At 46.2% G+C, this 23,451-nt stretch overlaps 1 protein-coding gene across 4 annotated transcripts in view; it reads left to right on the top strand.

Moving 5' to 3' along the window:
• The window catches only part of LOC138749255 (syntaxin-1A-like), a 323,823-nt gene that overhangs the window by 58,947 nt on the left and 241,425 nt on the right, over nt 1-23,451 (top strand). Inside the window, exon 1 of one of the 4 annotated variants that reach the window (XM_069910419.1) lies at nt 21,162-21,291. The exons of the other annotated variants lie outside the window; for them this stretch is intronic. Within the exon in view, the coding sequence (XP_069766520.1) occupies nt 21,262-21,291 (30 nt within the window). The 5' untranslated portion in view covers nt 21,162-21,261. Of the gene's footprint in view, nt 1-21,161; nt 21,292-23,451 lie in introns of those variants that run through there. 4 annotated transcript variants of the gene reach the window in all.

The following is a 23,451-nucleotide window of genomic DNA, read 5'->3' as shown; positions in this document are numbered from 1 at the left end:
TCTCATAAAGGTTTAATATCTACTATTTATGAGAAATTGTTATGTTTAAATCACACTTTGTTAGTTAAAATTAAAAATGCTTGGGATCAGGATTTAAACTTGACTATATAGGATGTTGATTGCAACAAATTGGTTAATAGCTTCTCGTTACGGCTCCTCGCCATTGTCTACAATAATTCAAAGTGGTACATAGATCACATTTGTCTAAGGCTAAATTGTCTCACTTTTATTCCATATGACTCCCTGGTGTGACAGGTGTAAGAGCGGAGAAGCATCATTAATTCATATTTTCTGGGCTTTTCTAGAAAAATACTGGATAGAGGTTTTCCATTATTATAAAAAGTCCAAAATAGATTTAACACCGATTCTTTTGGTGGCCCCCCTTTGGCCCAATGGGAGGGAATGATTCTTCTTTATCTCTGGTTCAGAGTCGCGCCATTTCTTTTGCCTCTCTTCTGGTAAGGTGTGCAGTTTTATTTACATGAAAGGATGCTGCCCCATCTACTCATGATCAGTGGCTATGTGACATCATGTCCTATTTGAAGATGGAAAAGATTTGTTTTTCAATTAATAATTCAGATATAAGATTCCAGAAGTGATGGGGGTCATTTATGGCTCACTATCTTAATTTATAATTTTACTCCAATGTAATTAAATTGTCCAACTTGTATATTTTCCTCGTTTCTTTTATTAATTTTTTTACCTTTGTTTTTCTTTTAATACCAGTCATATATAGCATCTCCTCTACCATTTTCTTTTCTCTTTTTTGTATTATTAAAGATATTTTTCTATAGAAAAGGTATATACTATTCAGAATATGAATTATGGATATGATTTACAATTTATGTATGTTAGTGATATTCAGAATATCTTATTTAGTTTATGTTACTGTCTTATTGAATTGTACCAGTTTTGTTTGTATAAGTTCTTTATTAAAATCAATAAAATATTTTAAAACGAAAGTGGCATCACAGGTAGATGGAGTCATGAAGAGAGCTTTTGCCACATTGGCCTTCATGAATCAAAGTACTGAGTATGGGATTCGGAATGTTATGGTAAAGTGTATAAGACATTGGTGGAGTATTGTGTGCAGTTTTAGGCACTACAGAAAAGATATCAATAAGATTGAAAGAGTGCAGAAGAGATTTAAAAAGATGTTGCCAGGCTTGAAGAACTGAGTTATAGGGAAAAGTTAAAGAGGTTAGGACTTTATTCCCTGGAGCGTAGAAGAATGAGGAGAGATTTGATAGAGGTGTACAAAATCATGATGGATATGCATGGAGTAAATGCAAGCAGGTTTTTTCCCTCTGAGGTTAGGTGAGATAAAAACAAGACAATGTGGGTCAAGGTAGAAAGGGGAAAAGTTTAAAGGGAACATTAGGTGGAACTTCTTCATGAACAGACTGGAACGAGCTGAATTGATAAATGTTGGCTCAATTTTGATGTTGAAGAAAAAAATAGACAGGTACATGGATGGGAGGTGTATGAAGGGAGATGGTCCAGGTGCAGATCAGTGGGACAAGGCAGAAAAGTAGTTTGGCACAGACTAGAAGGGCAAAAGGCTTGTTTCTCTGCTGTAGCGTTCTATGGTCCTATGCTTCTCAGCCTTATTGGGGATGTTTAGAGTTTTGAGAAAAGATATTTGGAGTACTTTGTGCTCCTTAGCTGTCACAGAAAGAGTGTAGAAAAGATTCAGTAGACAGGATGCTGGCCAGGCAGGCTTTCTGTTTGAGAAGATGTTGTGTAGACTGGGACAGAGTTTACATGAATGGGAGGAGATCTTATCAAAATTCTTGAAGAGCTTGTCAGGCTGAATTGAGGGAAGATAGTTCCTGTGACTGAGGTAATCAGTGACAGACCATTTGGGACTGAAATGAGGAGAAATCTCTTCACTTAGAGGATTGTTAAACCTTTGGAATTAATAATGCACTTTCAGGAAACTGAAAGGTAGGGAGGTAGTGGCAGAAAGTGAGGCGGCAGGGTTGGCAGAGCGGTTAGCTCAATGTCTTTACAGCGCCAGCGATCGGGACTGGACCTGGGTTTGAATCCCACGCTGTCTGTAAGGAGTTTGTACATTCTCCCTGAGTCTGCATAGGATTTCCTCCCGAGGCTCTGGTTTCCTCCCACCACAGAGGGTATAGGTTAATTGGGTGTAAATTAAGTGGCACAGACTCATGGGCTAAAATGGCCTGTTGTTGCTGTACAGTAAATTGAAAATTTTAAAAAATTTAAAAGATCACTGAGGAGGATCAGCCTCCTCTATGTGGCAGCAGGGTTGGCATAGCGGTTAGCATAACGCTGTTACAGCACCAGCGATCAGGACCGGGATATGAATCCCACGTATCTGCGTGTGTTTTCCCCAGGTGCTCCAATTTCTTCCCACTGTTCGAAACCAGCTGTGTAGTTTAATTGGGCAGTACAGGCTCATGGGCCAAAATAGTCCATTACCGCGCTGTATTTCTAAATTTAGAAAATTAAATTTAAATGAATGAAAAGAGTCAGATGGCCTACTCCATTCTCTATTCCTTGTCTTCAAACTGTCCACTGCCATTAAGATGAGTTCTCCTGATTTTTTGCTTTTTGTGATTTTATTTAATACCTGGTTTAGATCTTTCCAAAACTGTTCCATTTTCTCACATGCCCAAATTGCATGTACTGTTGTTCCCATTTCCTTCTTATAACGAAAACACCTGTCTGATACTGTTGGGTCCCATTTATTTAACTTTTGGGGCGTCATGTATAGCCGGTGTAACCAATTATATTGTATCATGCGTAACCTCGTGTTTATTGTATTTCTCATAGTTCCGGAGCATAGCTTTTCCCATGTTTCATTCTTTATCTTTATGTTTAGATCTTGTTCCCATTTTTGTTTGGGTTTACAGCTTGTTTCCTCGTTCTCTTTCTCTTGCAGTTTGATGTACATGTTTGTTATAAATCTTTTAATTATCATTATGTCTGTAATCACATATTCAAAATTGCTTCCTTCTGGTATACTCAGCCTGCTTCCCAATTTGTCCTTCAAGTAGGTTTTCAGTTAGTGGTATGCAAACATTGTACCGTGAGTTATACCATATTTGTCCTTCATTTGTTCAAAAGATGATAATTTATTTCCCGAAAAACAATTTTCTATTCTTTCGATCCCTTTTCTCTCCCATTCTCTAAAGGAAAGGTTATCTATTGTGAAAGGGATTAATTGATTTTGTGTCAATATTAGTTTTGGTAGTTGATAATTTGTTTTATTCCTTTCTACATGAATCTTCTTTCAAATGTTGAGCAGATGGTGCAGTACTGGTGAATTCTTATGTTGCAACAGCTTTTCATCCCACATATAGTATATGTTCAAGTACCTTCTCCCCTATTTTATCTAGCTCTAATCTGGTCCAATCTGGTTTTTCCCTTGTTTGATAAAAATCTGAATGGTATCTTAATTGTGCTGCTCTATAATAATTCTTAAAGTTTGGTAAGTAAATCCAAGATCGTACGGTGGTCAAATACTGAGAAGGAATCGAAAAAACCTGCTGAAAATGCAAGTGACTCTGCAGGAACAGACAAATGCAAAAGATCCAGCCTGCACAGCAACAGACAGTGCTAGACAGTAGTGGACCAGCAGAGCCGACACAAGCATCTGTGTTAAGAAGATCCACCCACATTATCAAAGCACCTGACAGGCTAAATCTCTAAAAGAAAAAGACTGCACACTTAAAAAAGTTTGTGCTGCTAATGTTGTGTTTACATTTGTGTTGAACTTTAAATTGAAATGAATACTACATTAGTGTGTCATATTGTTAGCAAGGAAAGAGGATGTAATGTTAGAGTGCAAGTGATCCTCCTGACAACTAAGGGAAGTCAGAGACTAGTTGGTTGCAGCTTCAGTTGGATTCAAGTTGGATGCATCCACACGGTCATGAATATAGCAAATAAAGTATAGTTGTTTTGAAAGAACCTAAGTTTGTTTATTACAATTAAAGAAACATCACAGAAGTCTGTCCTCAACCAATTCAATCCACTGTATGTAATATCAAGGAATACCTAAGAGCCATGGATGCAGCATAAGCTGTGGCACCAGACAACATTCAGCTACTAAAAACACACAGAGATGCTGGGAGAACTCAGCTGGTTCGCAGTGTCCATAGGACATTTCAGGCCTGAGCCCTTCTTCAAGGAATAAGCAAAAAACAGAAAGCATCTGAATAAAGACTGGAGACTGGAGAGAGAAAGGGCAGGGGGAGGAGTCCAGACCAAAAGTTGTTAACTTTGGCTCTGTGAAAGGAGAGAGAGAGAGAGAGAGAGAGAGAGGGGGGGGGGAGGCAACAAGGGGAAGAAGAAGGGGGCGGGATTTAACGGAAACTGGAGAAGTCAATGTTAGTGCCATCCGGTTGGGGAGTGTCTAGGTGGAAGACCCAATCAGTCTTTATTCAGATACCTTCCTATTTTTTTGCTTATACCTTGAAGGAGGGCTCAGGCCCGACAAGACACTAATATATCTTTACCTCCTATAGACTCTGCAAGACCAGCTGAGTTCCTCCAGCATTTCTGTGTGTTTTTACTACAATCATAGCGTCTGCAGAATTTCATTTTTACCAATATCCAGCTGCTGTACTGAACACTTGTATTCTATAATGAGGTATGCCTCTGGCAAACCAAGACAATTAAACATTTAAGTCTTCCTGACATTGTAGAAGGTTTCCTGAGAATGTCCTGTTCATAAAGAGGACAAATCCAGTCTGACTAATTATCTTTCAGTCATCTGCAAAGTGATGGGAGGTCCATTGATAATGTTATCAAGTTGTATCTTTTCACTCATGCCCAGGTTAACTTTCACTGGGACCACTTAGCTCCAGATCTCGTAACTTTTTTTGGTCAAAATAGAGACCAACAAGCTGAATCCCAAAGGTGAGAAAGAAGTCATTGAGATCAAGACAAGATTTGATTTGACTGTGAGCCTTGGTAAAACAGAAAACAATGGGCGCCAAAGGGAAGACAGTGTGATGGCAGAATAATGCACCACACAAAATAAAATAACTATGGTTGTCAGAAGTCAATCATCCCAGCCCTAGGATATCACTGCAGGAGATCCCCAGGGCTGTGTCCAAGACCCAACCATCTTTCATAGCTGCTTTATGTCAGAATTATGTCAGAACTCAGGATATTTACTGATGATTGCCAATTTATTTAAGTTTTGGAATGTGGGCACCTCAGACAAGGCCAGTAATTATTGCCCGTCGCTAGTTGTGAAAACGTGGTGGTGAGTAAAACCTGAAATTTTGCGGATGCTGAGATTGTAGTAAAAATAAACAGAAAGGCTGGAGGAACTGGAGGTCTTGCAGTGTCCACAGATGTAAAGATATATTACCAGTGTTTTGGGCCTGAGCCCTTCTTCAAGATATAAGCAAAAGCAGGCAGGCATCTTAATTAAAGACTAGAGAGAAAGGGGGAAGAAGGGGAGAGGGAGGAGTCCGGACCAACAGCCGAAAGGTGTTAATTGGATATGATAAGAGGAAAGGTGGGAATTGTTTTTGGCTCTGTGAAAGGAGACAGAGGGAAAAGGGACAGACTAGAGGGAAGGAGACAGGGAAGAAGATTGAGGGTGGTTCTTAACAGAAACCAGAGAAGTGAATGTTAATACCACTGGTTGGAGAATGCCCAGACTGAAGATGAGGTGTTTCAAGATTCAAGTTATTGTCATTGTAATAATTGTTATATTACATGAAATTGTTTTTTCCTGCTGTAATGCAGACAGATTCACCATCCGCAGAAATTGCCTGACGTTCTTACAGTCAGAGAAAGAGAAGCAAAAGAGAGTCAAATGCCTGTAGATAGGCCTCCAGCGCTTCTGCAGCCTCCACAACTACACAGAGTCCAGCCCAAACCATTAGCAACCTGAGCTCCAGATCCGTACCTTCAACATGGTCAGGAACCCTTCAGTGCCTTTGACACCCCCTTGCATCCAGGTTCCGATACCTGGTACCCCTTCAGCCAGTTTTGAGCCCATCACTAGCAATCCACAGCCTGGCACGAGACTCCTGATAGCAGTCTCCAGCAGCCCACAGCCTCCACGGGTTTCTTGCCTCCAGTCACCAGCAGCCCAACACATGCGTGGGTCTTTCAGCTGCAGAGCCCCCTCACTGGTCTGCCGCCATGACCACCGTCCTGTGGCTCATCTCTGCTTCTCCTCAGATTGGGGGGGGGTGCGCGTGGTGGTCTCCCCTTTTCTGGTTCCCTGCACCAGTCCTCTGCTCCCTTGGAGTCTGCAACCCTTTGTGGCTGCTGCCGATCAGAGGCACTGCCATCTTGGATGCAGACCCTGCGGTCGAGGGATTTTAAATAAAACTGCCGTCAGGTCCTTTAAGGGGCCATTCAAAACTTGTGCGGAGCTGATGGCAGTTGACTGGGCGGTTGGACCTCAAGGAAACTCCTCGCTCCCAGTGGGTCCGCACCAGCAGCATCTAATTCTCCTAGATAAGACAGTCATACCAGGCTGTTTAGTGGGGAATTCCAGGATTATATACTTTGCAAGGATAAACGGTTGATGATATATTCTCAAACCAGGATGATGTCTGACTTGGAAATATATCAACAATCTTTGATTATTAATTTTCCAATTTTCAATTTGAATGTTTTCACATTGTGCCAACTGGCTTCAGTTAGAGTGAGTTTCCTTGATGTAATAACATTCAGCTTCCCTTACATGCCTGAGTATAGCAAGATCTAAACATTGATCGTGCATGGGCTTGTCAGTAAAAAATAATTTTGTAGCACAAAAATACAAGGCAATGATCATTGCTAGAAAGTGAAGGTGATGTAATGTCATTAATTGTGGTGTCTCACATTATCAATACCCTGGGGTCACCATTAACCAGACACTCAGCTGAACCAGCCACATAAATTCTCTGATTATAAGATCAGGTCAAAGGCCAGGTATCTCGCACAAATGATTTGTGTCCTGAAATTCCAATGTTTCCCCACAATCTATAAGAGACAAATCAGGAGCCTGATGGAGGCAGAAATTCAAGATTGAAAGGCATCCATTTAGAATAGGGATGCAGAGAAATTTCTTCAGCCAGAGAGTGGTGAATCTGTGGAATTTGTTGCCACAGGCAGTTGTGGAGGCATTGCATGTGTTTAAGACAGAGATTGATAGTTTCTTAGTTAGCCAGGGCAAAAGGGGTTATGGGAAGAAGGCCAGGAAGTGGGGCTGTGGGATAATGGATCAACTCATAATTAAATGATGGGTCAGACTCGATGGGCTGAATAACCTATTTCTGTTCCTCTGACTTATGGACCATATTGGAGATGAGTGCAGTACAAACAACTCTCAGGAAGTTCACTGCCATCTAGGACAAAGCAGCTTGATAAATGCCATTTTACCAACTTTTTGGGGGGGTGGGGTAAAACACAGGATTCTGTTGACACCGTGGTTAAGCGAAAAATGCTGGAGAAACTCAGCAGGTCAAACAATGCCTTTATGTAGCAAAGGTGAAGGACTCAAGCCTGAAATGTTGGTGATGTATCTTCACAGCATTTGTGTGTTTTTTCATCTTACCAACTATGTTCATTACCTCCATCGTACCATCTACAAAGTGCACCACAGTTCCTTACCCAGGTTATATAGACAGGATCACCCAAAGCCATGACTATCTAAAGAGAAAAAGGTGCCAACTTCATGGGAACTCCACCACCTGCAGCTTCCTCCTCAACCTCCAGACATCTGGATTTCAGGAGTGAGAGTAAATTAAATTCCTCCTGGTACTGTGATATTGAATACTCATGCTTTCATTTTCTGGAACCTGAATATCATTGGGAAAGCCAGTATGTATTGTTCATTCCTAGTGCTCGAGTAGGTGGTGGTGTACTGCCTTCTTGAACCACTGCATTCTCTCTGGTGAAGATACTTTCACATTTCTTATGAGTAGGGTGTGCCAGGATTTAGAGCCAGTGATGATGAAAGATCAGTGATTTATCTCCACATCAACTTGAAGGGGAACCTGTAGGTAGTGGTCCTGGCATACACCTGGTTCTTCTTGCTTGTGGTGGTCGCACATTTGGGAGGTGATATCAGAGTAGGATGAGTGAGTAATAGCAGTCCATTTTGTAGCAGGTACACACTGCAGCGAGAGGGAATAAATGTTCAGGGTGATGGACAGAACACCAATCAAGCGAGTTGCTTTTCCTAGGATAGTGACACTTTATGAGAAAAGTTGGTGCTGCTACTTCCAGGCGGTGAAGAGTTTTGCATCACCCTCCTCAGTTGTGCCTTGATGGCGATAAAGCTTGGACCATCATGAGTGGAGTCATCTGCTGCAGCATAACTCACCTCTGACCAGCTTTTGTAGCCATTATATTTACATGGTTGTTCAAGTTGAATTTTTGGTCAACAGTTCTGGTAGTGAACTCAGCCATAGAGTGCCATTGAATGTCAAATGTAAGTAGTTTGTTGTTAGAGGTAATCAAGGGCAACATGACCTGTTACTTATCAACTCTTCTCTGATTTTCTATTGATGGCTCCAGATACTTTCTTACTGCTGCACAGGTCTGTAGCAGCTTAGTTGAAAATATATTCCTAAACCTGGGTCAAATGTTAGAATTCTCACTCCAAAAACACTATGCAAGTATCTTCACAGAAGTTCGAGGTGGTAGATCACCATCATCTTCCTCAGTACAATTAAGGACAGGCAATAAATCCTGGCTTTGTCCAAAAAAGTGAATAAATATAAATAATTCACCAAGTTCTTGTGGGACTTTTCAGGGCTGATGTAGGGTTTTCAATGACCCTGCTGGGTACCCAGAACAATCTCAGAAAAATGGGGTGAGAAATTTCCACATCCAGAGAGAAAGGGATCGATATAATTCTGAACCCAAGGGTGCGGTGAATCCTCATTTGTTAATGTATTTAATACAGATGCAATTAGATAATTTAAAAAAATTATGAGAGTAATGTAGAAAGGTGGTGTTGAGGTAAGACTGTGATGATGACCCCATTAAATGGAAGAGCAGGCACATGGGACCAAAAAAATCCTATGACTGCTTTGGTTTTGCAGGCTGATAGATCAATAATGTACTGAGAAAATGCCACATTATTTGGTATTTCTGTCTTTCAGTTGAGATTTTTGAGTTGTTCATAATAGATTCCATGGTGCCATTTGAAGAGAACAAGGAGGAGGCTTAAGCAGCGTCTTCCTCAAAGGGCTCTTGGAAACTACTGTGTGCAGATTGGCAGTTTTATTTGGCTGAATTATACTTTAAATATAACTACATTGGCTTTAAAACTCATTGGTTCATTTGGAGAACATTAAACAAGCAATCAATCCCAAGTTGAGTGAAACAAGAAAGTCTGCAGATGCTATTATTATAGTTAATATACAAAAATGCTAGAGAAACTCAGCTGGTCCCAGAGCATCCAGAGGAGGCCATTATATTATCATCAACGTTTCGGGGATGAGTCCTTCATCAATGAATGAACAAATAAAACTTTCCCTCCGCGCCCCTGCCTTTATATTAAATACCTGGGCCTCAGTTGTTGGCCTGTGCTCCTCTCCTGCCCTTTCTACCTTATACACATCCCCTCTCCCACCCCAATGTGGTGAAACCACTGTTGTACATATTCATTATATGTAAATGACATGACCTTTCCTGGTTGATTCTGCTCTCACTGTCCGGGTCGTGACTCCTCCCCTTTCTTTCCCATAAAGGATGTCATGCCACAATGCTGCCCCCAGTTCGAGTCCAGGACAGTGTGAGTGATCAACACAGGGATGCTGTCCATCTCTTGCAAATAAAAGCCTTCAATTTCAGTTACTTCAGTCTTTGTGCAATTGATCGTGCATCACCCACCTTTTTATTAAACATTTCACACCCTCTTCCGTGTAAGGATTCTATTACTTTCTCACAATTCCTCTGACTCCATCGCATCTGCTCCCAGGACGAGATCATCCAAGATAACCTCCTTCTTCAAAAAAAGTGGCTTCCTCTCTACTACCATCAACTCAGCCCTCACCCGCATATCCTCCATTTCCTGCATGTCTGATCTGGCCCCTCTGCGCCCAGATGCATCAAGGGCAGGATTCCTCTTGTCCTCACCTACCACCCCACCTGCCTCCACATCCAACATATCATCCTCTGTAATTTTTGCCATCTACAACATGATCCCACCATCAGACAGACACTTCCTCTCCTTTCTTCCCCTCACTGCCTTCTACAGCAACCGCTCCCTCTGTGACTCCTCCCTTCCCAAAATTGTTCCCTTAGTAGCTACCCCACAGGAAATGCTATACTTGCATCCACACCTCATCCCTCATGACATTTGGGGCCCTAAACAGTCCTTCCAAATAAAGCCACACTTCACTTGTGAATTTGCAGAGGTCATCTACTGTATCTGGTGTTCCAGCTGTGGCCTCCTCTCCATCAGAGAGATGAGCCGCAGACTGGGAAATCTCTTTGTTGAGCACCTTTGCTCTGTCTGCTGCAATAGTGAGGATCTCCCACCATTTCAATTCCCCACCCATTCCTATGCTGGCTTGTCTGCCATGTTCTCATGCACTGCCAGACTGAGACAACCCGCAGATTGGAGGAACAACACTTCATAGTCAGTCTGGCCATCCTCCAGCCAGATGGCATTAACATCAAATTCTCTGGTTTCCACCCCTTCCCCGACACCATCTCTCCCTCCATAATGAAAGATTATGATTTTATTTCCCACTTTCAAAAGGACGATGGTAAAAGTGTTTTTTACAGATTGATTAACATGATAGCTTTGTTGGAATGGGTAAAAATATCATATATTATGTCTTTGTCTTTGGCTTGGCTTCACGGACGAAGATTTATGGAGGGGTAATGTCCACGTCAGCTGCAGGCTCGTTTGTGGCTGACAAGTCCAATGTGGGTAAGGCAGACATGGTTGCAGCGGTTGCAAGGGAAAATTGGTTGGTTGGCGTTGGGTGTTGGGTTTTTCCTCCTTTGTCTTTTGTCAGTGAGGTGGGCTCTGCAGTCTTCTTCAAAGGAGGCTGCTGCCCGCCGAACTGTGAGGCGCCAAGGTGCACGGTTTGAGGCGAGATCAACCCACTGGCGGTGGTCAATGTGGCAGGCACCAAGAGATTTCTTTAGGCAATCCTTGTACCTCTTCTTTGGTGCACCTCTCTCTCGGTGGCCAGTGGAGACCTCGCCATATAACACGATCTTGGGAAGGCGATGGTCCTCCATTCTGGAGACGTGACCTACCCAGCGCAGTTGGATCTTCAGCAGTGTGGATTCGATGCTGACGGCCTCTGCCATCTCGAGTATTTCGATGTTGGATATGAAAATGCTCCAATGAATGTTTTTTTTAAATTTTTTATTTTTCACACCATAAATCACATTAGCCATGATATACACTATTTCTTTTTCACACATAAACAGTGACTTTTTCTCCCCCCCCCCCTCCTCCCAAGCCACCCCCCCACCCCCCCCTCTCATCCATTTTAGGTATACAATCTAGGTTGCATTAAGCCAGTCAGACAATGTTGTCATTCAACAAAAATACACCAGAAATTCTACTGAGTCCATTCTTTTCTTTCCTTCTCCTTCCATCAACTTAGGTAATGTTTGTCCCCGGTAGGTTTTCGCTATTGTATTTAATGTAAGCCTCCTATACTTGTTCGAATATTTCAATATTATTTCTTAACCTATATGTTATTTTTTCTAATGGAATACATTTATTCATTTAAATTTAGTAGTTTCTTCCTTTTAATTTGGTTATGTATTCCATTAATATTTAAAGTCATATAGTTCAGCGTAGCCCTTTTATATTTTGTTTATCTTCTCTTTCCGTTTTTCCATCATTACCTTTCCTCCTTTTCCATTTCTGTTTTCTTATTTTCAACTCTTTACCAGACAACATTCCTACAACATCCAACATTTTCCTTATTCTCCTATTTCTATCTTATTTATCCCCAATCTCCCCTTCCCCTCCTGAGTTGTCCTTTATCCCTTGTCGGACAACCACATCTCCCCTCTCCATTTGGATTTGCAAATCCACTCGCAAGCGTCAACTGATTTTGCAGTGACCGCTATTTCCCCTCACCCCGCCCCCCCCAGAAAAGATTTCACTTTTCATATGTCACAAAGGTCACTCTTTTAATTCCCTCCTTATTCTCTCTATTCCATTACCTTCCCTTATTAATTCTTGTCTATACTATCTATATTTTCCTCTAAGTACAGATACATTCATTTATGCACATTGTCTCTATTCACTCTTATACCTCTTTACCCGCATACATATCAATCGTGATCATTTTTACTCTCATTACCCGTCTTCATCCCTCAGTCTATTTTTGTCTTTACCCACATACATATCAATCGTGATCATTTTAACTCTCATTACCCGTCTTCCTCCCTCAGTCTATTTTTGTAATTGTTCTGCAAATTTTCGTGCTTCTTCTGGATCCGAGAATAGTCTGTTTTGTTGTCCTGGAATAAATATTTTCAATACCGCTGGATGCTTTAGTATAAATTTATACCCTTTCTTCCATAAAATCGCCTTTGCTGTATTGAACTCTTTTCTCTTCTTTAGGAGTTCAAAACTTATATCTGGATAAATGAAGATTTTTTGCCCTTTATACTCCAGTGGTTTGTTGCCCTCTCTTACTTTTTCCATTGTCTTCTCCAGTACCTTTTCTCTTGTAGTATATCTTAGGAATTTTACTACAATAGATCTTGGTTTTTGTTGTGGTTGTGGTTTAGAGGCCAATACTCTATGTGCCCTTTCAATTTCCATTTCTTGCTGTAGTTCTGGACATCCTAGGGTCTTAGGGATCCACTCTTTTATAAACTCCCTCATATTCTTGCCTTCTTCATCTTCCTTAAGGCCCACTATCTTTATGTTATTTCTTCTGTTATAATTTTCCATTGTATCTATTTTTTGAGCTAGTAGTTCTTGTGTCTCTTTAGTTTTTTTATTAGATTCCTCCAATTTCTTTTTTAAGTCTTCTACCTCCATTTCTGCTGCTACTGCCCGCTCTTCCATCTTGTCCATTTTCTTTCCCATTTCTGTTAAGGTCATCTCTATTTTATTCATTTTCTCTTCTGTGTTGTTTATTCTTTTTCTTAAATCCGTAAATTCCTGTGTTTGCCATTCTTTAAATGACTCCATGTATCCTTTAATAAGAGAAAGTATATCCTTTATCTTGCCTTTCTTTTCTTCTTCTATTTCACTGTACTCTTCCTCTTCCTCCTCTTCTTCCTCTAGGTTGGCCATCTGTTGTTTCTTTGTTGCCCTTTCCTTCTCTTCTTTTTTGTTTCTATTGTCTTCTGTGGTCTCTTCTTGCTGCAGGTGTTCTGCAGCTGTTGTTGCCGGCTGTGGAGATCGACTCCACAGCTGGTCCCCCCTCCCGTCGGTGTGTTTTTTTTCATGCGCGGTTGCGCACTTGTACTCGGCTCAGCGAGCCATTTTTGTAGTCCATTATTTACCGACCTGAGGAAGCGGGTTTCTCTCTCCGCAGCGGGCCTCTTCGGACAGGTAAGGCCTTCACCTTTTTCCTCCTTTGTCTTCTCTTCCTCTCTTCTTACCGTTGCTTTCGATTTTTCTTTTTTTGTCGTCATCTTCTTTCCACCTTTATACTCACTTTTCTGTAACTTTTATTTCTGTGCCTTTGTGTTTTCCTTTGTTTTTCCCGACTTTTCTGGAGAGGGCTGGAGTTCACCGTCCGGCCACTACTCCATCACGTGACTCCCCCCAAATGCTCCAATGAATGTTGAGGATGGAGCGGAGACAACGCTGGTGGAAGCGTTCTAGGAGCCGTAGATGATGCCGGTAGAGGACCCATGATTCAGAGTCGAACAGGAGTGTGGGTATGACAATGGCTCTATATACACTAATCTTTGTGAAGTTTTTCAGTTGGTTGTTTTTTCAGACTCTTTTGTGTAGTCTTCCAAAGGCGCTATTTGCCTTGGCGAGTCTGTTGTCTATCTCGTTGTCGATCCTTGCATCCGATGAAATGGTGCAGCCGAGATAGGTAAACTGGTTGACCGTTTTGAGTTTTGTGTGCCCGATGGAGATGTGGGGAGGCTGGTAGTCATAATGGGGAGCTGGCTGATGGAGGACCTCAGTTTTCTTCAGGCTGACTTCCAGGCCAAACATTTTGGCAGTTTCCGCAAAACAGGGCATCAAGCGCTGAAGAGCTGGCTCTGAATGGGCAACTAAAGCGGCATCGTCTGCAAAGAGTAGTTCACGGATAAGTTGCTCTTGTGTCTTGGTGTGAGCTTGAACAGACTGCCATCCGTGCGGTACTGGATGTAAAGAGCGTCTTCATTGTTGAGGTCTTTCATGGCTTGTTTCAGCATCATGCTGAAGAAGATTGAAAAGAGGGTTGGTGCGAGAATGCGGCCTTGCTTCACGCCATTGTTATTGGAGAAGGGTTCAGAGAGCTCATTGCTGTATCTGACATGACCTTGTTGGTTTTCGTGCAGTTAGATAACCATGTTGAGGAACTTTGGGGGGCATCCGAGGCGCTCTAGTATTTGCCAAAGCCCTTTCCTACTCATGGTGTCGAAGGCTTTGGTGAGGTCAACAAAGGTGATGTAGAGTCCTTTGTTTTGTTCTCTGCACTTTTCTTGGAGCTGTCTGAGGGCAAAGACTATGTCAGTAGTTCCTTTGTTTGCGCGAAAGCTGCACTATGATTCTGGGAGAACATTTTCGGCGACACTAGGTATTATTCTATTTAGGAGAATCCTAGCGAAGATTTTGCCTGCAATGGAGAGCAGCGTGATTCCCCTGTGGTTTAAGCAGTCTGATTTCTCGCCTTTGTTTTTGTACATGGTGATGATGATGGCATCACGAAGGTCCTGAGGCAGCTTTCCTTGGTCCCAGCAGAGCTTGAAAAACTCATGCAGTTTGGCTTGCAGAGTTTTGCTGCCAGCCTTCCAGACCTCTGGCGGGATTCCATCCATACCTGCTGCTTTGCCACTTATCAGTTGTTCAATTGCCTTATATGTCTCTTCCCAGGTGAGGACCTCATCTAGCTCTAGCCTTAAGGGCTGTTGAGAGAGCTGGAGCAGGGCAGATTCTTGGACTGAGCGGTTGGCACTGAAAAGAGATTGGAAGTGTTCTGACCATCGGTTGAGGATGGAGATCTTGTCACTGAGGAGGACATTGCCATCTGAGGTGCGCAGCGGGCTTTGGACTTGGGGTGAGGGGCCGTACACAGCCTTTAGAGCCTCATAAAAACCCCTGAAGTCGCCAATGTCCGCGCTGAGCTGGGTTCGTTTGGCGAGGCTAGTCCATCACTCATTTTGGATCACCCAGAGTTTGCGCTGAAGATGGCTGGATGCGCGATGGAAGGTTCGTTTCTTCTCTGGCCAGGACAGCTTTGCAAGGTGAGCCTGGTGGGCAGCTCGATTCTTTGCCTGCAGCTCCTGGATTTCCTGGTTGTTTTCGTCGAACCAGTCCTTGTTTTTCCTGGAGAAGAAGCCCAGTACCTCTTCAGTGGATTGCAGTATGGCAGTCTTCAGCTGATCCCAGAGGGTTTCAGGGGATGAGTCCGTGAGGCGGATTGCATCCTCGAGCTCTGCTTTGAGGTTTGCCTGGAAGTTTCCTCTCACTTAGTCTGACTGCAAGTTTCCAACATTGAACCTCTTTCTGGGGGCTTTACTGTTCTTGGACTTTGGGTTGAAGTGAAGGTTGAGCTTGCAGCGAACCAGCCAGTGGTCAGTGTGGCATTCCGCACTGGGCATGACCCTGGTGTGGAGCACATCTCGTTTGTCTCTTTCTCGCACCAGGACGTAGTCCAGGAGGTGCCAGTGTTTGGATCGGGGATGCATCCAGGTAGTCTTCAGGCTGTCCCTCTGCTGAAAAAGGGTGTTTGTAATGACAAGCCGCTGTTCTGCACAGAGCTCCAACAGGAGGCGCCCATTGTCATTGCACTTGCCGACACCATGCTTGCCCAGGATTCCTGGCCAGGTTTCTGAGTCTTTGCCGAGGCGAGCGTTGAAGTCGCCAAGGATGACAACCTTGTCGGCTGTAGGGGTGCGTTGAATGAGGTTGCGCAGGTCACTGTAGAACTTGTCCTTTTCTGCTGGTTCCGCCTGGAGGGTTGGAGCATAGACACTGATGAGGGTGATGCGACGCTTGTTTTGAAGGGGGAGTCGCATGGACATGATCCGGTCTGAGTGGCCTGTCAGGAGGTTTTTGAGTTTGGAGGCAATGGAGTTCTTGACCATGAAGCCTACACCAGATAGGCATCGTTCATCCATAGGCTTGCCAGACCAGTAGAGTGTGTAGCCCGCACCGCGTTCTTGGAGGCTGCCTACATCTGCCAGGCGGACATCACTGAGAGCGGCTATGTCGATGTCAAGTCTGAGGAGTTCATGTGGGCAGACCGACGTTCAAGTCGGTGGCTGTCAGCCTTGTCTAGCATGGTTCTGATGTTCCATATATAATAATCATATAATATAATCATATATTATATATTATATTATATTAACATGATAGCTTTGTTGGAATGGATAAAAATATCATATATTAAGAACAAAATGCTGTAAACCCATAATAGATGCAGTTTTTGGAAACCTGTATGTGTTGTTGATAATAGCTATGTTCATTTTATTTTATATTCTGTTACTTGATAAAGAGCTGGTTAATGTGACATCATTCTGCATGAATATCAATGTGTCCTGTGTTCATTTAATTTAATACTACCCTAAATTCACTTGATATTGTGTTTTTTTTTGTGGTATGTGGTAATATGATAATTTTGCTTGCTACAATGAAGTAAAAGAAAAATTGCTAGGATTACTCTGGAGCTCAAACTGCGGAGAGAGAGAGTAGCCCAGAGGAGGCCAATGACCTCAGGGGCAGGTAAGATAGAGGCTAATGAACCAGGGAAAGGGAAACAAAACTGCTGATACTGGAACCTCAAGCAAACCAGCAGGTCATGCATAGGTGGAAATAGTCAGTTAATGATTCAAGTTGGGACCCTTCCATTGAAACACCACCCGTCCAGGAAAGGAAAAGGTCAGTTGGCCTAGCTTATTGCCATAGAAGCCAGGTAGTGTGACCTCTATACTTCCCACAATATCACATCTTAGATAGGACCTTTGTCCTTGCTGTTTTTCACTGAATAACTACACCAAACTAATTCCATATACTATTCAACTAAGTAAAATATTGCTTTGTATTCAATTAATTGTTGTTTTAATTTTGCATCTTTTTTCTTTGGCTTGGCTTCGTGGACGAAGATTTATAGAGGGGTAATGTCCACGTCAGCTGCAGGCTCGTTTGTGGCTGACAAGTCCGATGCGGGACAAGCAGACACGGTTGCAGCGGTTGCAGGGGAAAATTGGTGGGTTGGGGTTGGGTGTTGGGTTTTTCCTCCTTTGTCTTTTGTCAGTGAGGTGGGCTCTGTGGTCTTCTTCAAAGGAGGTTGCTGACCGCCAAACTGTGAGGCGCCAAGATGCACAGTTTGAGGCGAGATCAGCCCACTGGCAGTGGTCAATGGGGCAGGCACCAAGAGATTTCTTTAGGCAGTCCTTGTACCTCTTCTTTGGTGCACCTCTGTCACGGTGGCCAGTGGAGAGCTCGCCATATAACACGATCTTGGGAAGGCGATGGACCTCCATTCTGGAGACGTGACCTGCCCAGCGCAGTTGGATCTTCAGCAGCGTGGATTCGATGCTGTCGGCCTCTGCCATCTCGAGTACTTCGATGTTAGGGATGAAGTCGCTCCAATGAATGTTGAGGATGGAGCGGAGACAACGCTGGTGGAAGCGTTCTAGGAGCCGTAGGTGATGCACGATTGTCCTCAAAGAACAGAAGACCACCAGACCAACTGAACTTGTGATATACATTAGACTTTTCTTTTAAAAAAGGGGGTGAATGTGGTGATATAGTATATACTGTTGCTTGGTTACTGGCACTGTGTATATGTATGGTCCGTATGTAAGGCTGGCCCACATTCCCTTGGTGATTCCACCCCTTGAAATCCCCAAATAAAGGCAGTTAAGCCAAGTCCCTCCCTCAGTATGAGTCCTCGGATTGGACCAGAACAAAACCATGGTCCAAGTCTTATGATATCAAAAGCCTATTGACCTGCCTCTCTAGTCTTTTGGTAATTATGATAGTGTATCAATTTTAATAGCATAAAATTTTGCAATGGACAACCTGCTAAAGTCAGACAAACTAAATGTAGATCCATAAACACTTGGCGCCCCAGACCAATTCGAGCTCCGGTTTATCTGTTCAATGACTTATCGCATGCCAGTGCTCAAACCATGAATACTAACGCTGACTAACTATGCTTGCTGTGATCGAGGGTCAGCCATCGGGCTTACACCTTCATCAGGGGCTGCATGAGGTTCAACGAGGCCATGATTAAACTCCAAATCAAGTACAGCCCCAGGACTAATGTGGTCAACTTCAGGCACCTCCTCGCTATGCACAAGTAATAGCCTGGTGAGCCCCTTGAAAAGTACATTTGGGCCCTGCGCGAACTCAGGAGAGTCTGTGGCTGTAAAGACGTAACCGCAGAAGTCTATACAGATGAACTCATCTGGGATGCCCGAGTAGTGGGCATTGGCTCAGACTATATCCAACAGTGGCTACTCAGACTATATCCAACAGCGGCTACTGGAGCTCGATGAACCAACCTTGGAAAAGGTCGTTGAGGTCACCAAAACATAGGATGTATCCCTCTGTAACTCGGACTCTTTCACATCTGACAATGCGGCTGCCTCCTGGGGATCATGGGTGCCATCATTTTTGGATGCGGGTTCCCACCCTGCCACTACACAGGGGCATCCTGACTTCACCATTGCCACCACCGCTGCCACCAAGCCCTCATAGTGCACCTACTGCAGCCAACTGAAGAACCTCTGGAAGCACTGCCCTGCAAAATAAGCGGTATGCTCAGGGTGCATGAAGAAAGGGCCTTATACTAACCTTCCCTCCCAAGCAGCTCCTCGTGCACATAGTGAGGCGAGCCATCTTGGCTGATGTCACTTCTGTCCCCAAATAATAGCACTGTGTGCATTTCAGGGAAGCTGCCTTCTACCCAGCCTGGGCCACGGGCGCCATGTACCGGTCCGATACCAATAGCGACTCCAATTACGACCAGGCACTGGCTTCCATTACACTTGACACCTCGTCACCTGCCTGTTCGGCATTAGCATCTCCGAAAGTTTTGTGCGCCCTGACGCTGTGCTGGACTGTTCACTCATGGTGAGTCCATCCAGTTGCAAGATATCCCTGGCATCCAGGTCAGTGTCGGCTGAGACTGGGCTACTGCAAGGTATCACTAACTGTATGCTAATATTGTCAATCAGATCACCCAATACCGGGTGTTCTCCACCACTGATTTAAAGCCGGCTTATCATCAGCTCCCAATTCACCTGGAGGACAGTCAGTACACCCCATTCAAGGCAGAAGGTCGCCTCTATCACCTCCTAAAGGTCCCTTTTGGGGTCACCAATGTGGTATCCATTTTCCAATGGGAAATGGAGTGGATGGTAGACCAGCACGGGCTTAAGGCCACGTTCCCATATTTGGATATTGTGGCCATCTGCGGCCATGACATGCAGGACCATGATGCATACCTGGGGAAAATCCTCCAGACAGCCAAGGCATCAATCTCACTTATAACAAAGCAAAGCGTGTGTTCTGTAATATCATGCCTGGCCATTCTCAGTTGTGTCAATTTAAAATAATTTAACTTGTATCCAAAAAGTCTTAACCTTATAACAGGTCCAAGTCTTCTTATCTTCAAGATAATTACCTATCAATTTATCGACCAGCTCAATAGTCTGATAATTAAACATGGGCATCACCTTCTACACAAATGGGAGCAGCACAAGCGCCATCTTCCGATTAACTCAATGGTTCTCAACCAGTGAGCCACGACCCGCCGTTGGGCCGCGACCCGCCCTTGGGCCGCGACCCGCCGTTGGGCCGCGACCCGCCGATGGGCCACAGTGTGTTTCCATGTGGCTCTTTAAAAATGTTAAATAAAATTCTTTAAATTAGGTAAAGATGCGCTTCTCACAGAGCTGCCTTTGACTTGAAAATATTCCCACGAGTGGGCCATGGCATGCTAGGCCGGAAGCCAGGTGGGGCTTAGATTGAAAAAAGTTTGAGAACCATTGGATTGTAATTGTCGAAGTGGGGGGGGGGGGGGGCTGCTGTTGAGGTAGGTATTACACAAGAAAAGTTCAGCACTTTCCCAAGCTCCTCCCTTTCCACTGGACTGGATATTTGGACAGTGCACTGCGTTGAAACAGAAGATGCTCCATAGTGTGAATCTGATTTTCATTTCGTTCACTTATGAAAGAAATTTCTAGAGTCCTTCCATCGCCCTTTCATTTCTATTTCCAATCTCTGAGCAACCAAAATCCCCAGTTTCTTTTTCATCCCCGGATAAGTCCAGACACCTCTTCTAGATATAATAAATAGAGCCCCCCCTCCCACCCCACCCCAGCCCAGCCCCTCCTACCATTTTTTACCTGTGCAGTAAAATGTTTAACGTCACGAGATGTTGTGTAAATTTCGTAGGGTTCTGTTAATTTTGCTGTCAATTCCTCCAGGGTTGGGTTCAAGTGACTGCTAATTCCAAGTGGTAATTTCACGATTGGCTGCAGGGTTGCGCTAGTTTTATTGTTAAGACGTGTTGTTAATTTCACATTTCCTTTCACTGTTAATTGTTAAACTCACACTTGACCATGGGAAAAGAAAATCGATGAAAAGGAAATGTGTGTTAATTTCACATGTTCATGTCACAGCGTGAATCTCAGTAACTCCGCAAGGTATTGAGCTAATTGGACTCAATATGAAATTCGCTGTTAATATAATTGTGCGTTATTTAACCTTTAATTCCAGCATATATCTTGTTAATTGTGCTGTTAATTACACAATGTGTCGTCTTAATTTCATCATGTATTGCGTTAATTGGAATAATTTTTATAATGTGTTGATTTTAACACCGTGTGTTAATTTTACTGCCTCTTTTTGGCGACTCGTTGTGACTGAGATGCTTGCAAGTTGCAGAATCTTGTGTCAGCTTTAGATGTCAGTGGTATTTTGCCATTCCTTCCCCCCCCCCCCGTGCACGGAGCGAATGGGGCAGGGCTCCGCCTCGACATGCGCTCTGCCGGCCGCTCGCCGTCCCTGGAGCCGCCTTCTTCGCCCGGTGAGTGGTGGAGAGAGAAACCGCAGAGCTCGGCATCGCCATCCCTGCGTGGCCGAGTGCGTGCACGGTACGCGCAGAGCTTCTCCGAGCCGAGCCGAGCTCCCAGGACCGCGGAGAGATGAAAGATCGCACCCAGGAGCTGCGGGCTGTAAGTAGCGAGAAGCGCCGGCGGATTGGGCTGGACGTGCCCCGTGTTTCGGGACTGCAGATGTGACAGTCCGGTCGGGGGGGGAGCGGGGCTGGGAGAGATGGGGGGGAGCGGGGCTGGGAGAGATGGGGGGGAGCGGGGCTGGGAGAGATGGGGGGGAGCGGGGCTGGGAGAGATGGGGGGGAGCGGGGCTGGGAGAGGTGGGGGGGAGCGGGGCTGGAGAGGTGGGGGGGAGCGGGGCTGGGAGAGGTGGGGGGGAGCGGGGCTGGGAGAGGTGGGGGGGAGCGGGGCTGGGAGAGGTGGGGGGGAGCGGGGCTGGAGAGGTGGGGGGGAGCGGGGCTGGGAGAGGTGGGGGGGAGCGGGGCTGGAGAGATGGGGGGGATGGGGCTGGGAGAGATGGGGGGGATGGGGCTGGAGAGATGGGGGGAGCGGGGCTGGAGAGATGGGGGGAGCGGGCTGGGAGAGATGGGGGGAGCGGGGCTGGGAGAGATGGGGGGGAGCGGGGCTGGAGAGATGGTGGGGAGGCGGGCTGGGAGAGATGGGGGGGAGCGGGGCTGGGAGAGATGGGGGGGAGCGGGGCTGGGAGAGATGGGGGGGAGCGGGGCTGGGAGAGATGGGGGGGGGAGCGGGCTGGGAGAGATGGGGGGGGGAGCGGGGCTGGAGAGATGGGGGGGAGCGGGGCTGGGAGAGATGGGGGGAGCGGGGCTGGGAGAGATGGGGGGGAGCGGGGCTGGGAGAGATGGGGGGGAGCGGGGCTGGAGAGATGGGGGGGGGAGCGGGGCTGGGAGAGATGGGGGAGCGGGGCTGGGAGAGATGGGGGGAGCGGGGCTGGGAGAGATGGGGGGGAGCGGGGCTGGGAGAGATGGGGGGGAGCGGGGCTGGGAGAGATGGGGGGGAGCGGGCTGGGAGAGATGGGGGGGAGCGGGGCTGGGAGAGATGGGGGGAGCGGGGCTGGGAGAGATGGGGGGGAGCGGGGCTGGGAGAGATGGGGGGAGCGGGGCTGGGAGAGATGGGGGGGAGCGGGGCTGGGAGAGATGGGGGGGAGCGGGGCTGGGAGAGATGGGGGGAGCGGGGCTGGGAGAGATGGGGGGGAGCGGGGCTGGGAGAGATGGGGGGGAGCGGGGCTGGGAGAGATGGGGGGGAGCGGGGCTGGGAGAGATGGGGGGGGAGCGGGCTGGGAGAGATGGGGGGGAGCGGGGCTGGGAGAGATGGGGGGAGCGGGGCTGGGAGAGATGGGGGGAAGCGGGGCTGGAGAGATGGGGGGGAGCGGGGCTGGGAGAGATGGGGGGGAGCGGGGCTGGAGAGATGGGGGGAGCGGGGCTGGAGAGATGGGGGGAGCGGGGCTGGGAGAGATGGGGGGGAGCGGGGCTGGGAGAGATGGGGGGAGCGGGGCTGGGAGAGATGGGGGGAGCGGGGCTGGGAGAGATGGGGGAGCGGGGCTGGGAGAGATGGGGGAAGCGGGCTGGGAGAGATGGGGGGGAGCGGGGCTGGGAGAGATGGGGGGGAGCGGGGCTGGAGAGATGCGGGGGAGCGGGGCTGGGAGAGATGCGGGGAGCGGGGCTGGGAGAGATGCGGGGGAGCGGGGCTGGGAGAGATGGGGGGGAGCGGGGCTGGGAGAGATGGGGGGGAGCGGGGCTGGGAGAGATGGGGGGAGCGGGGCTGGGAGAGACGGTGCGGGGGGGAGTTGACTCGGGGAGGGGGTGGGAGGGGTTGAGCAGCCGTTGCACACAGAGGGAGAACCAGCCCCGCTGTCTGTTTGCCTCTGAATGTTGGTGACAAATTGTACCTGACATCTTGCGGGCACTGGCGAGATTGGGAGGGAGGAGGTAGAGATAGAGGAGACCCGAGTCCAGGCAGGACAACTCCGAACTTCAGCCGCATCCCTGCGGATCAGCGTTGAGACCCAACTGGCCGTGGGTGCGAGTTTCACCTGGAATCGGTGTCTTGTTGGGGGGAGAGGGGGAGAGAGAGGAGTGATAGCCGCAGCCTCACTCGCGGTGGGGGGTCCCAGTGTGTTGGGAGAGCAAGGGGTCGATTACTCGGCAGCAGGTGAAGGATGTGTAGTGGTGATTGATCCTTTGAGCTCCTATTCCGAGTTACCAGATGAATACTGAGTAGCCTCCGTCGCTTGCTGGATCCCTGGTCCTTGCAGCCAGAATC

Source organism: Narcine bancroftii, chromosome 14 (assembly GCF_036971445.1).
Source record: "Narcine bancroftii isolate sNarBan1 chromosome 14, sNarBan1.hap1, whole genome shotgun sequence".
In the NCBI taxonomy this organism is placed as follows: domain Eukaryota; kingdom Metazoa; phylum Chordata; class Chondrichthyes; order Torpediniformes; family Narcinidae; genus Narcine; species Narcine bancroftii.
This window is presented reverse-complemented; position numbering and strand designations above follow the sequence as displayed.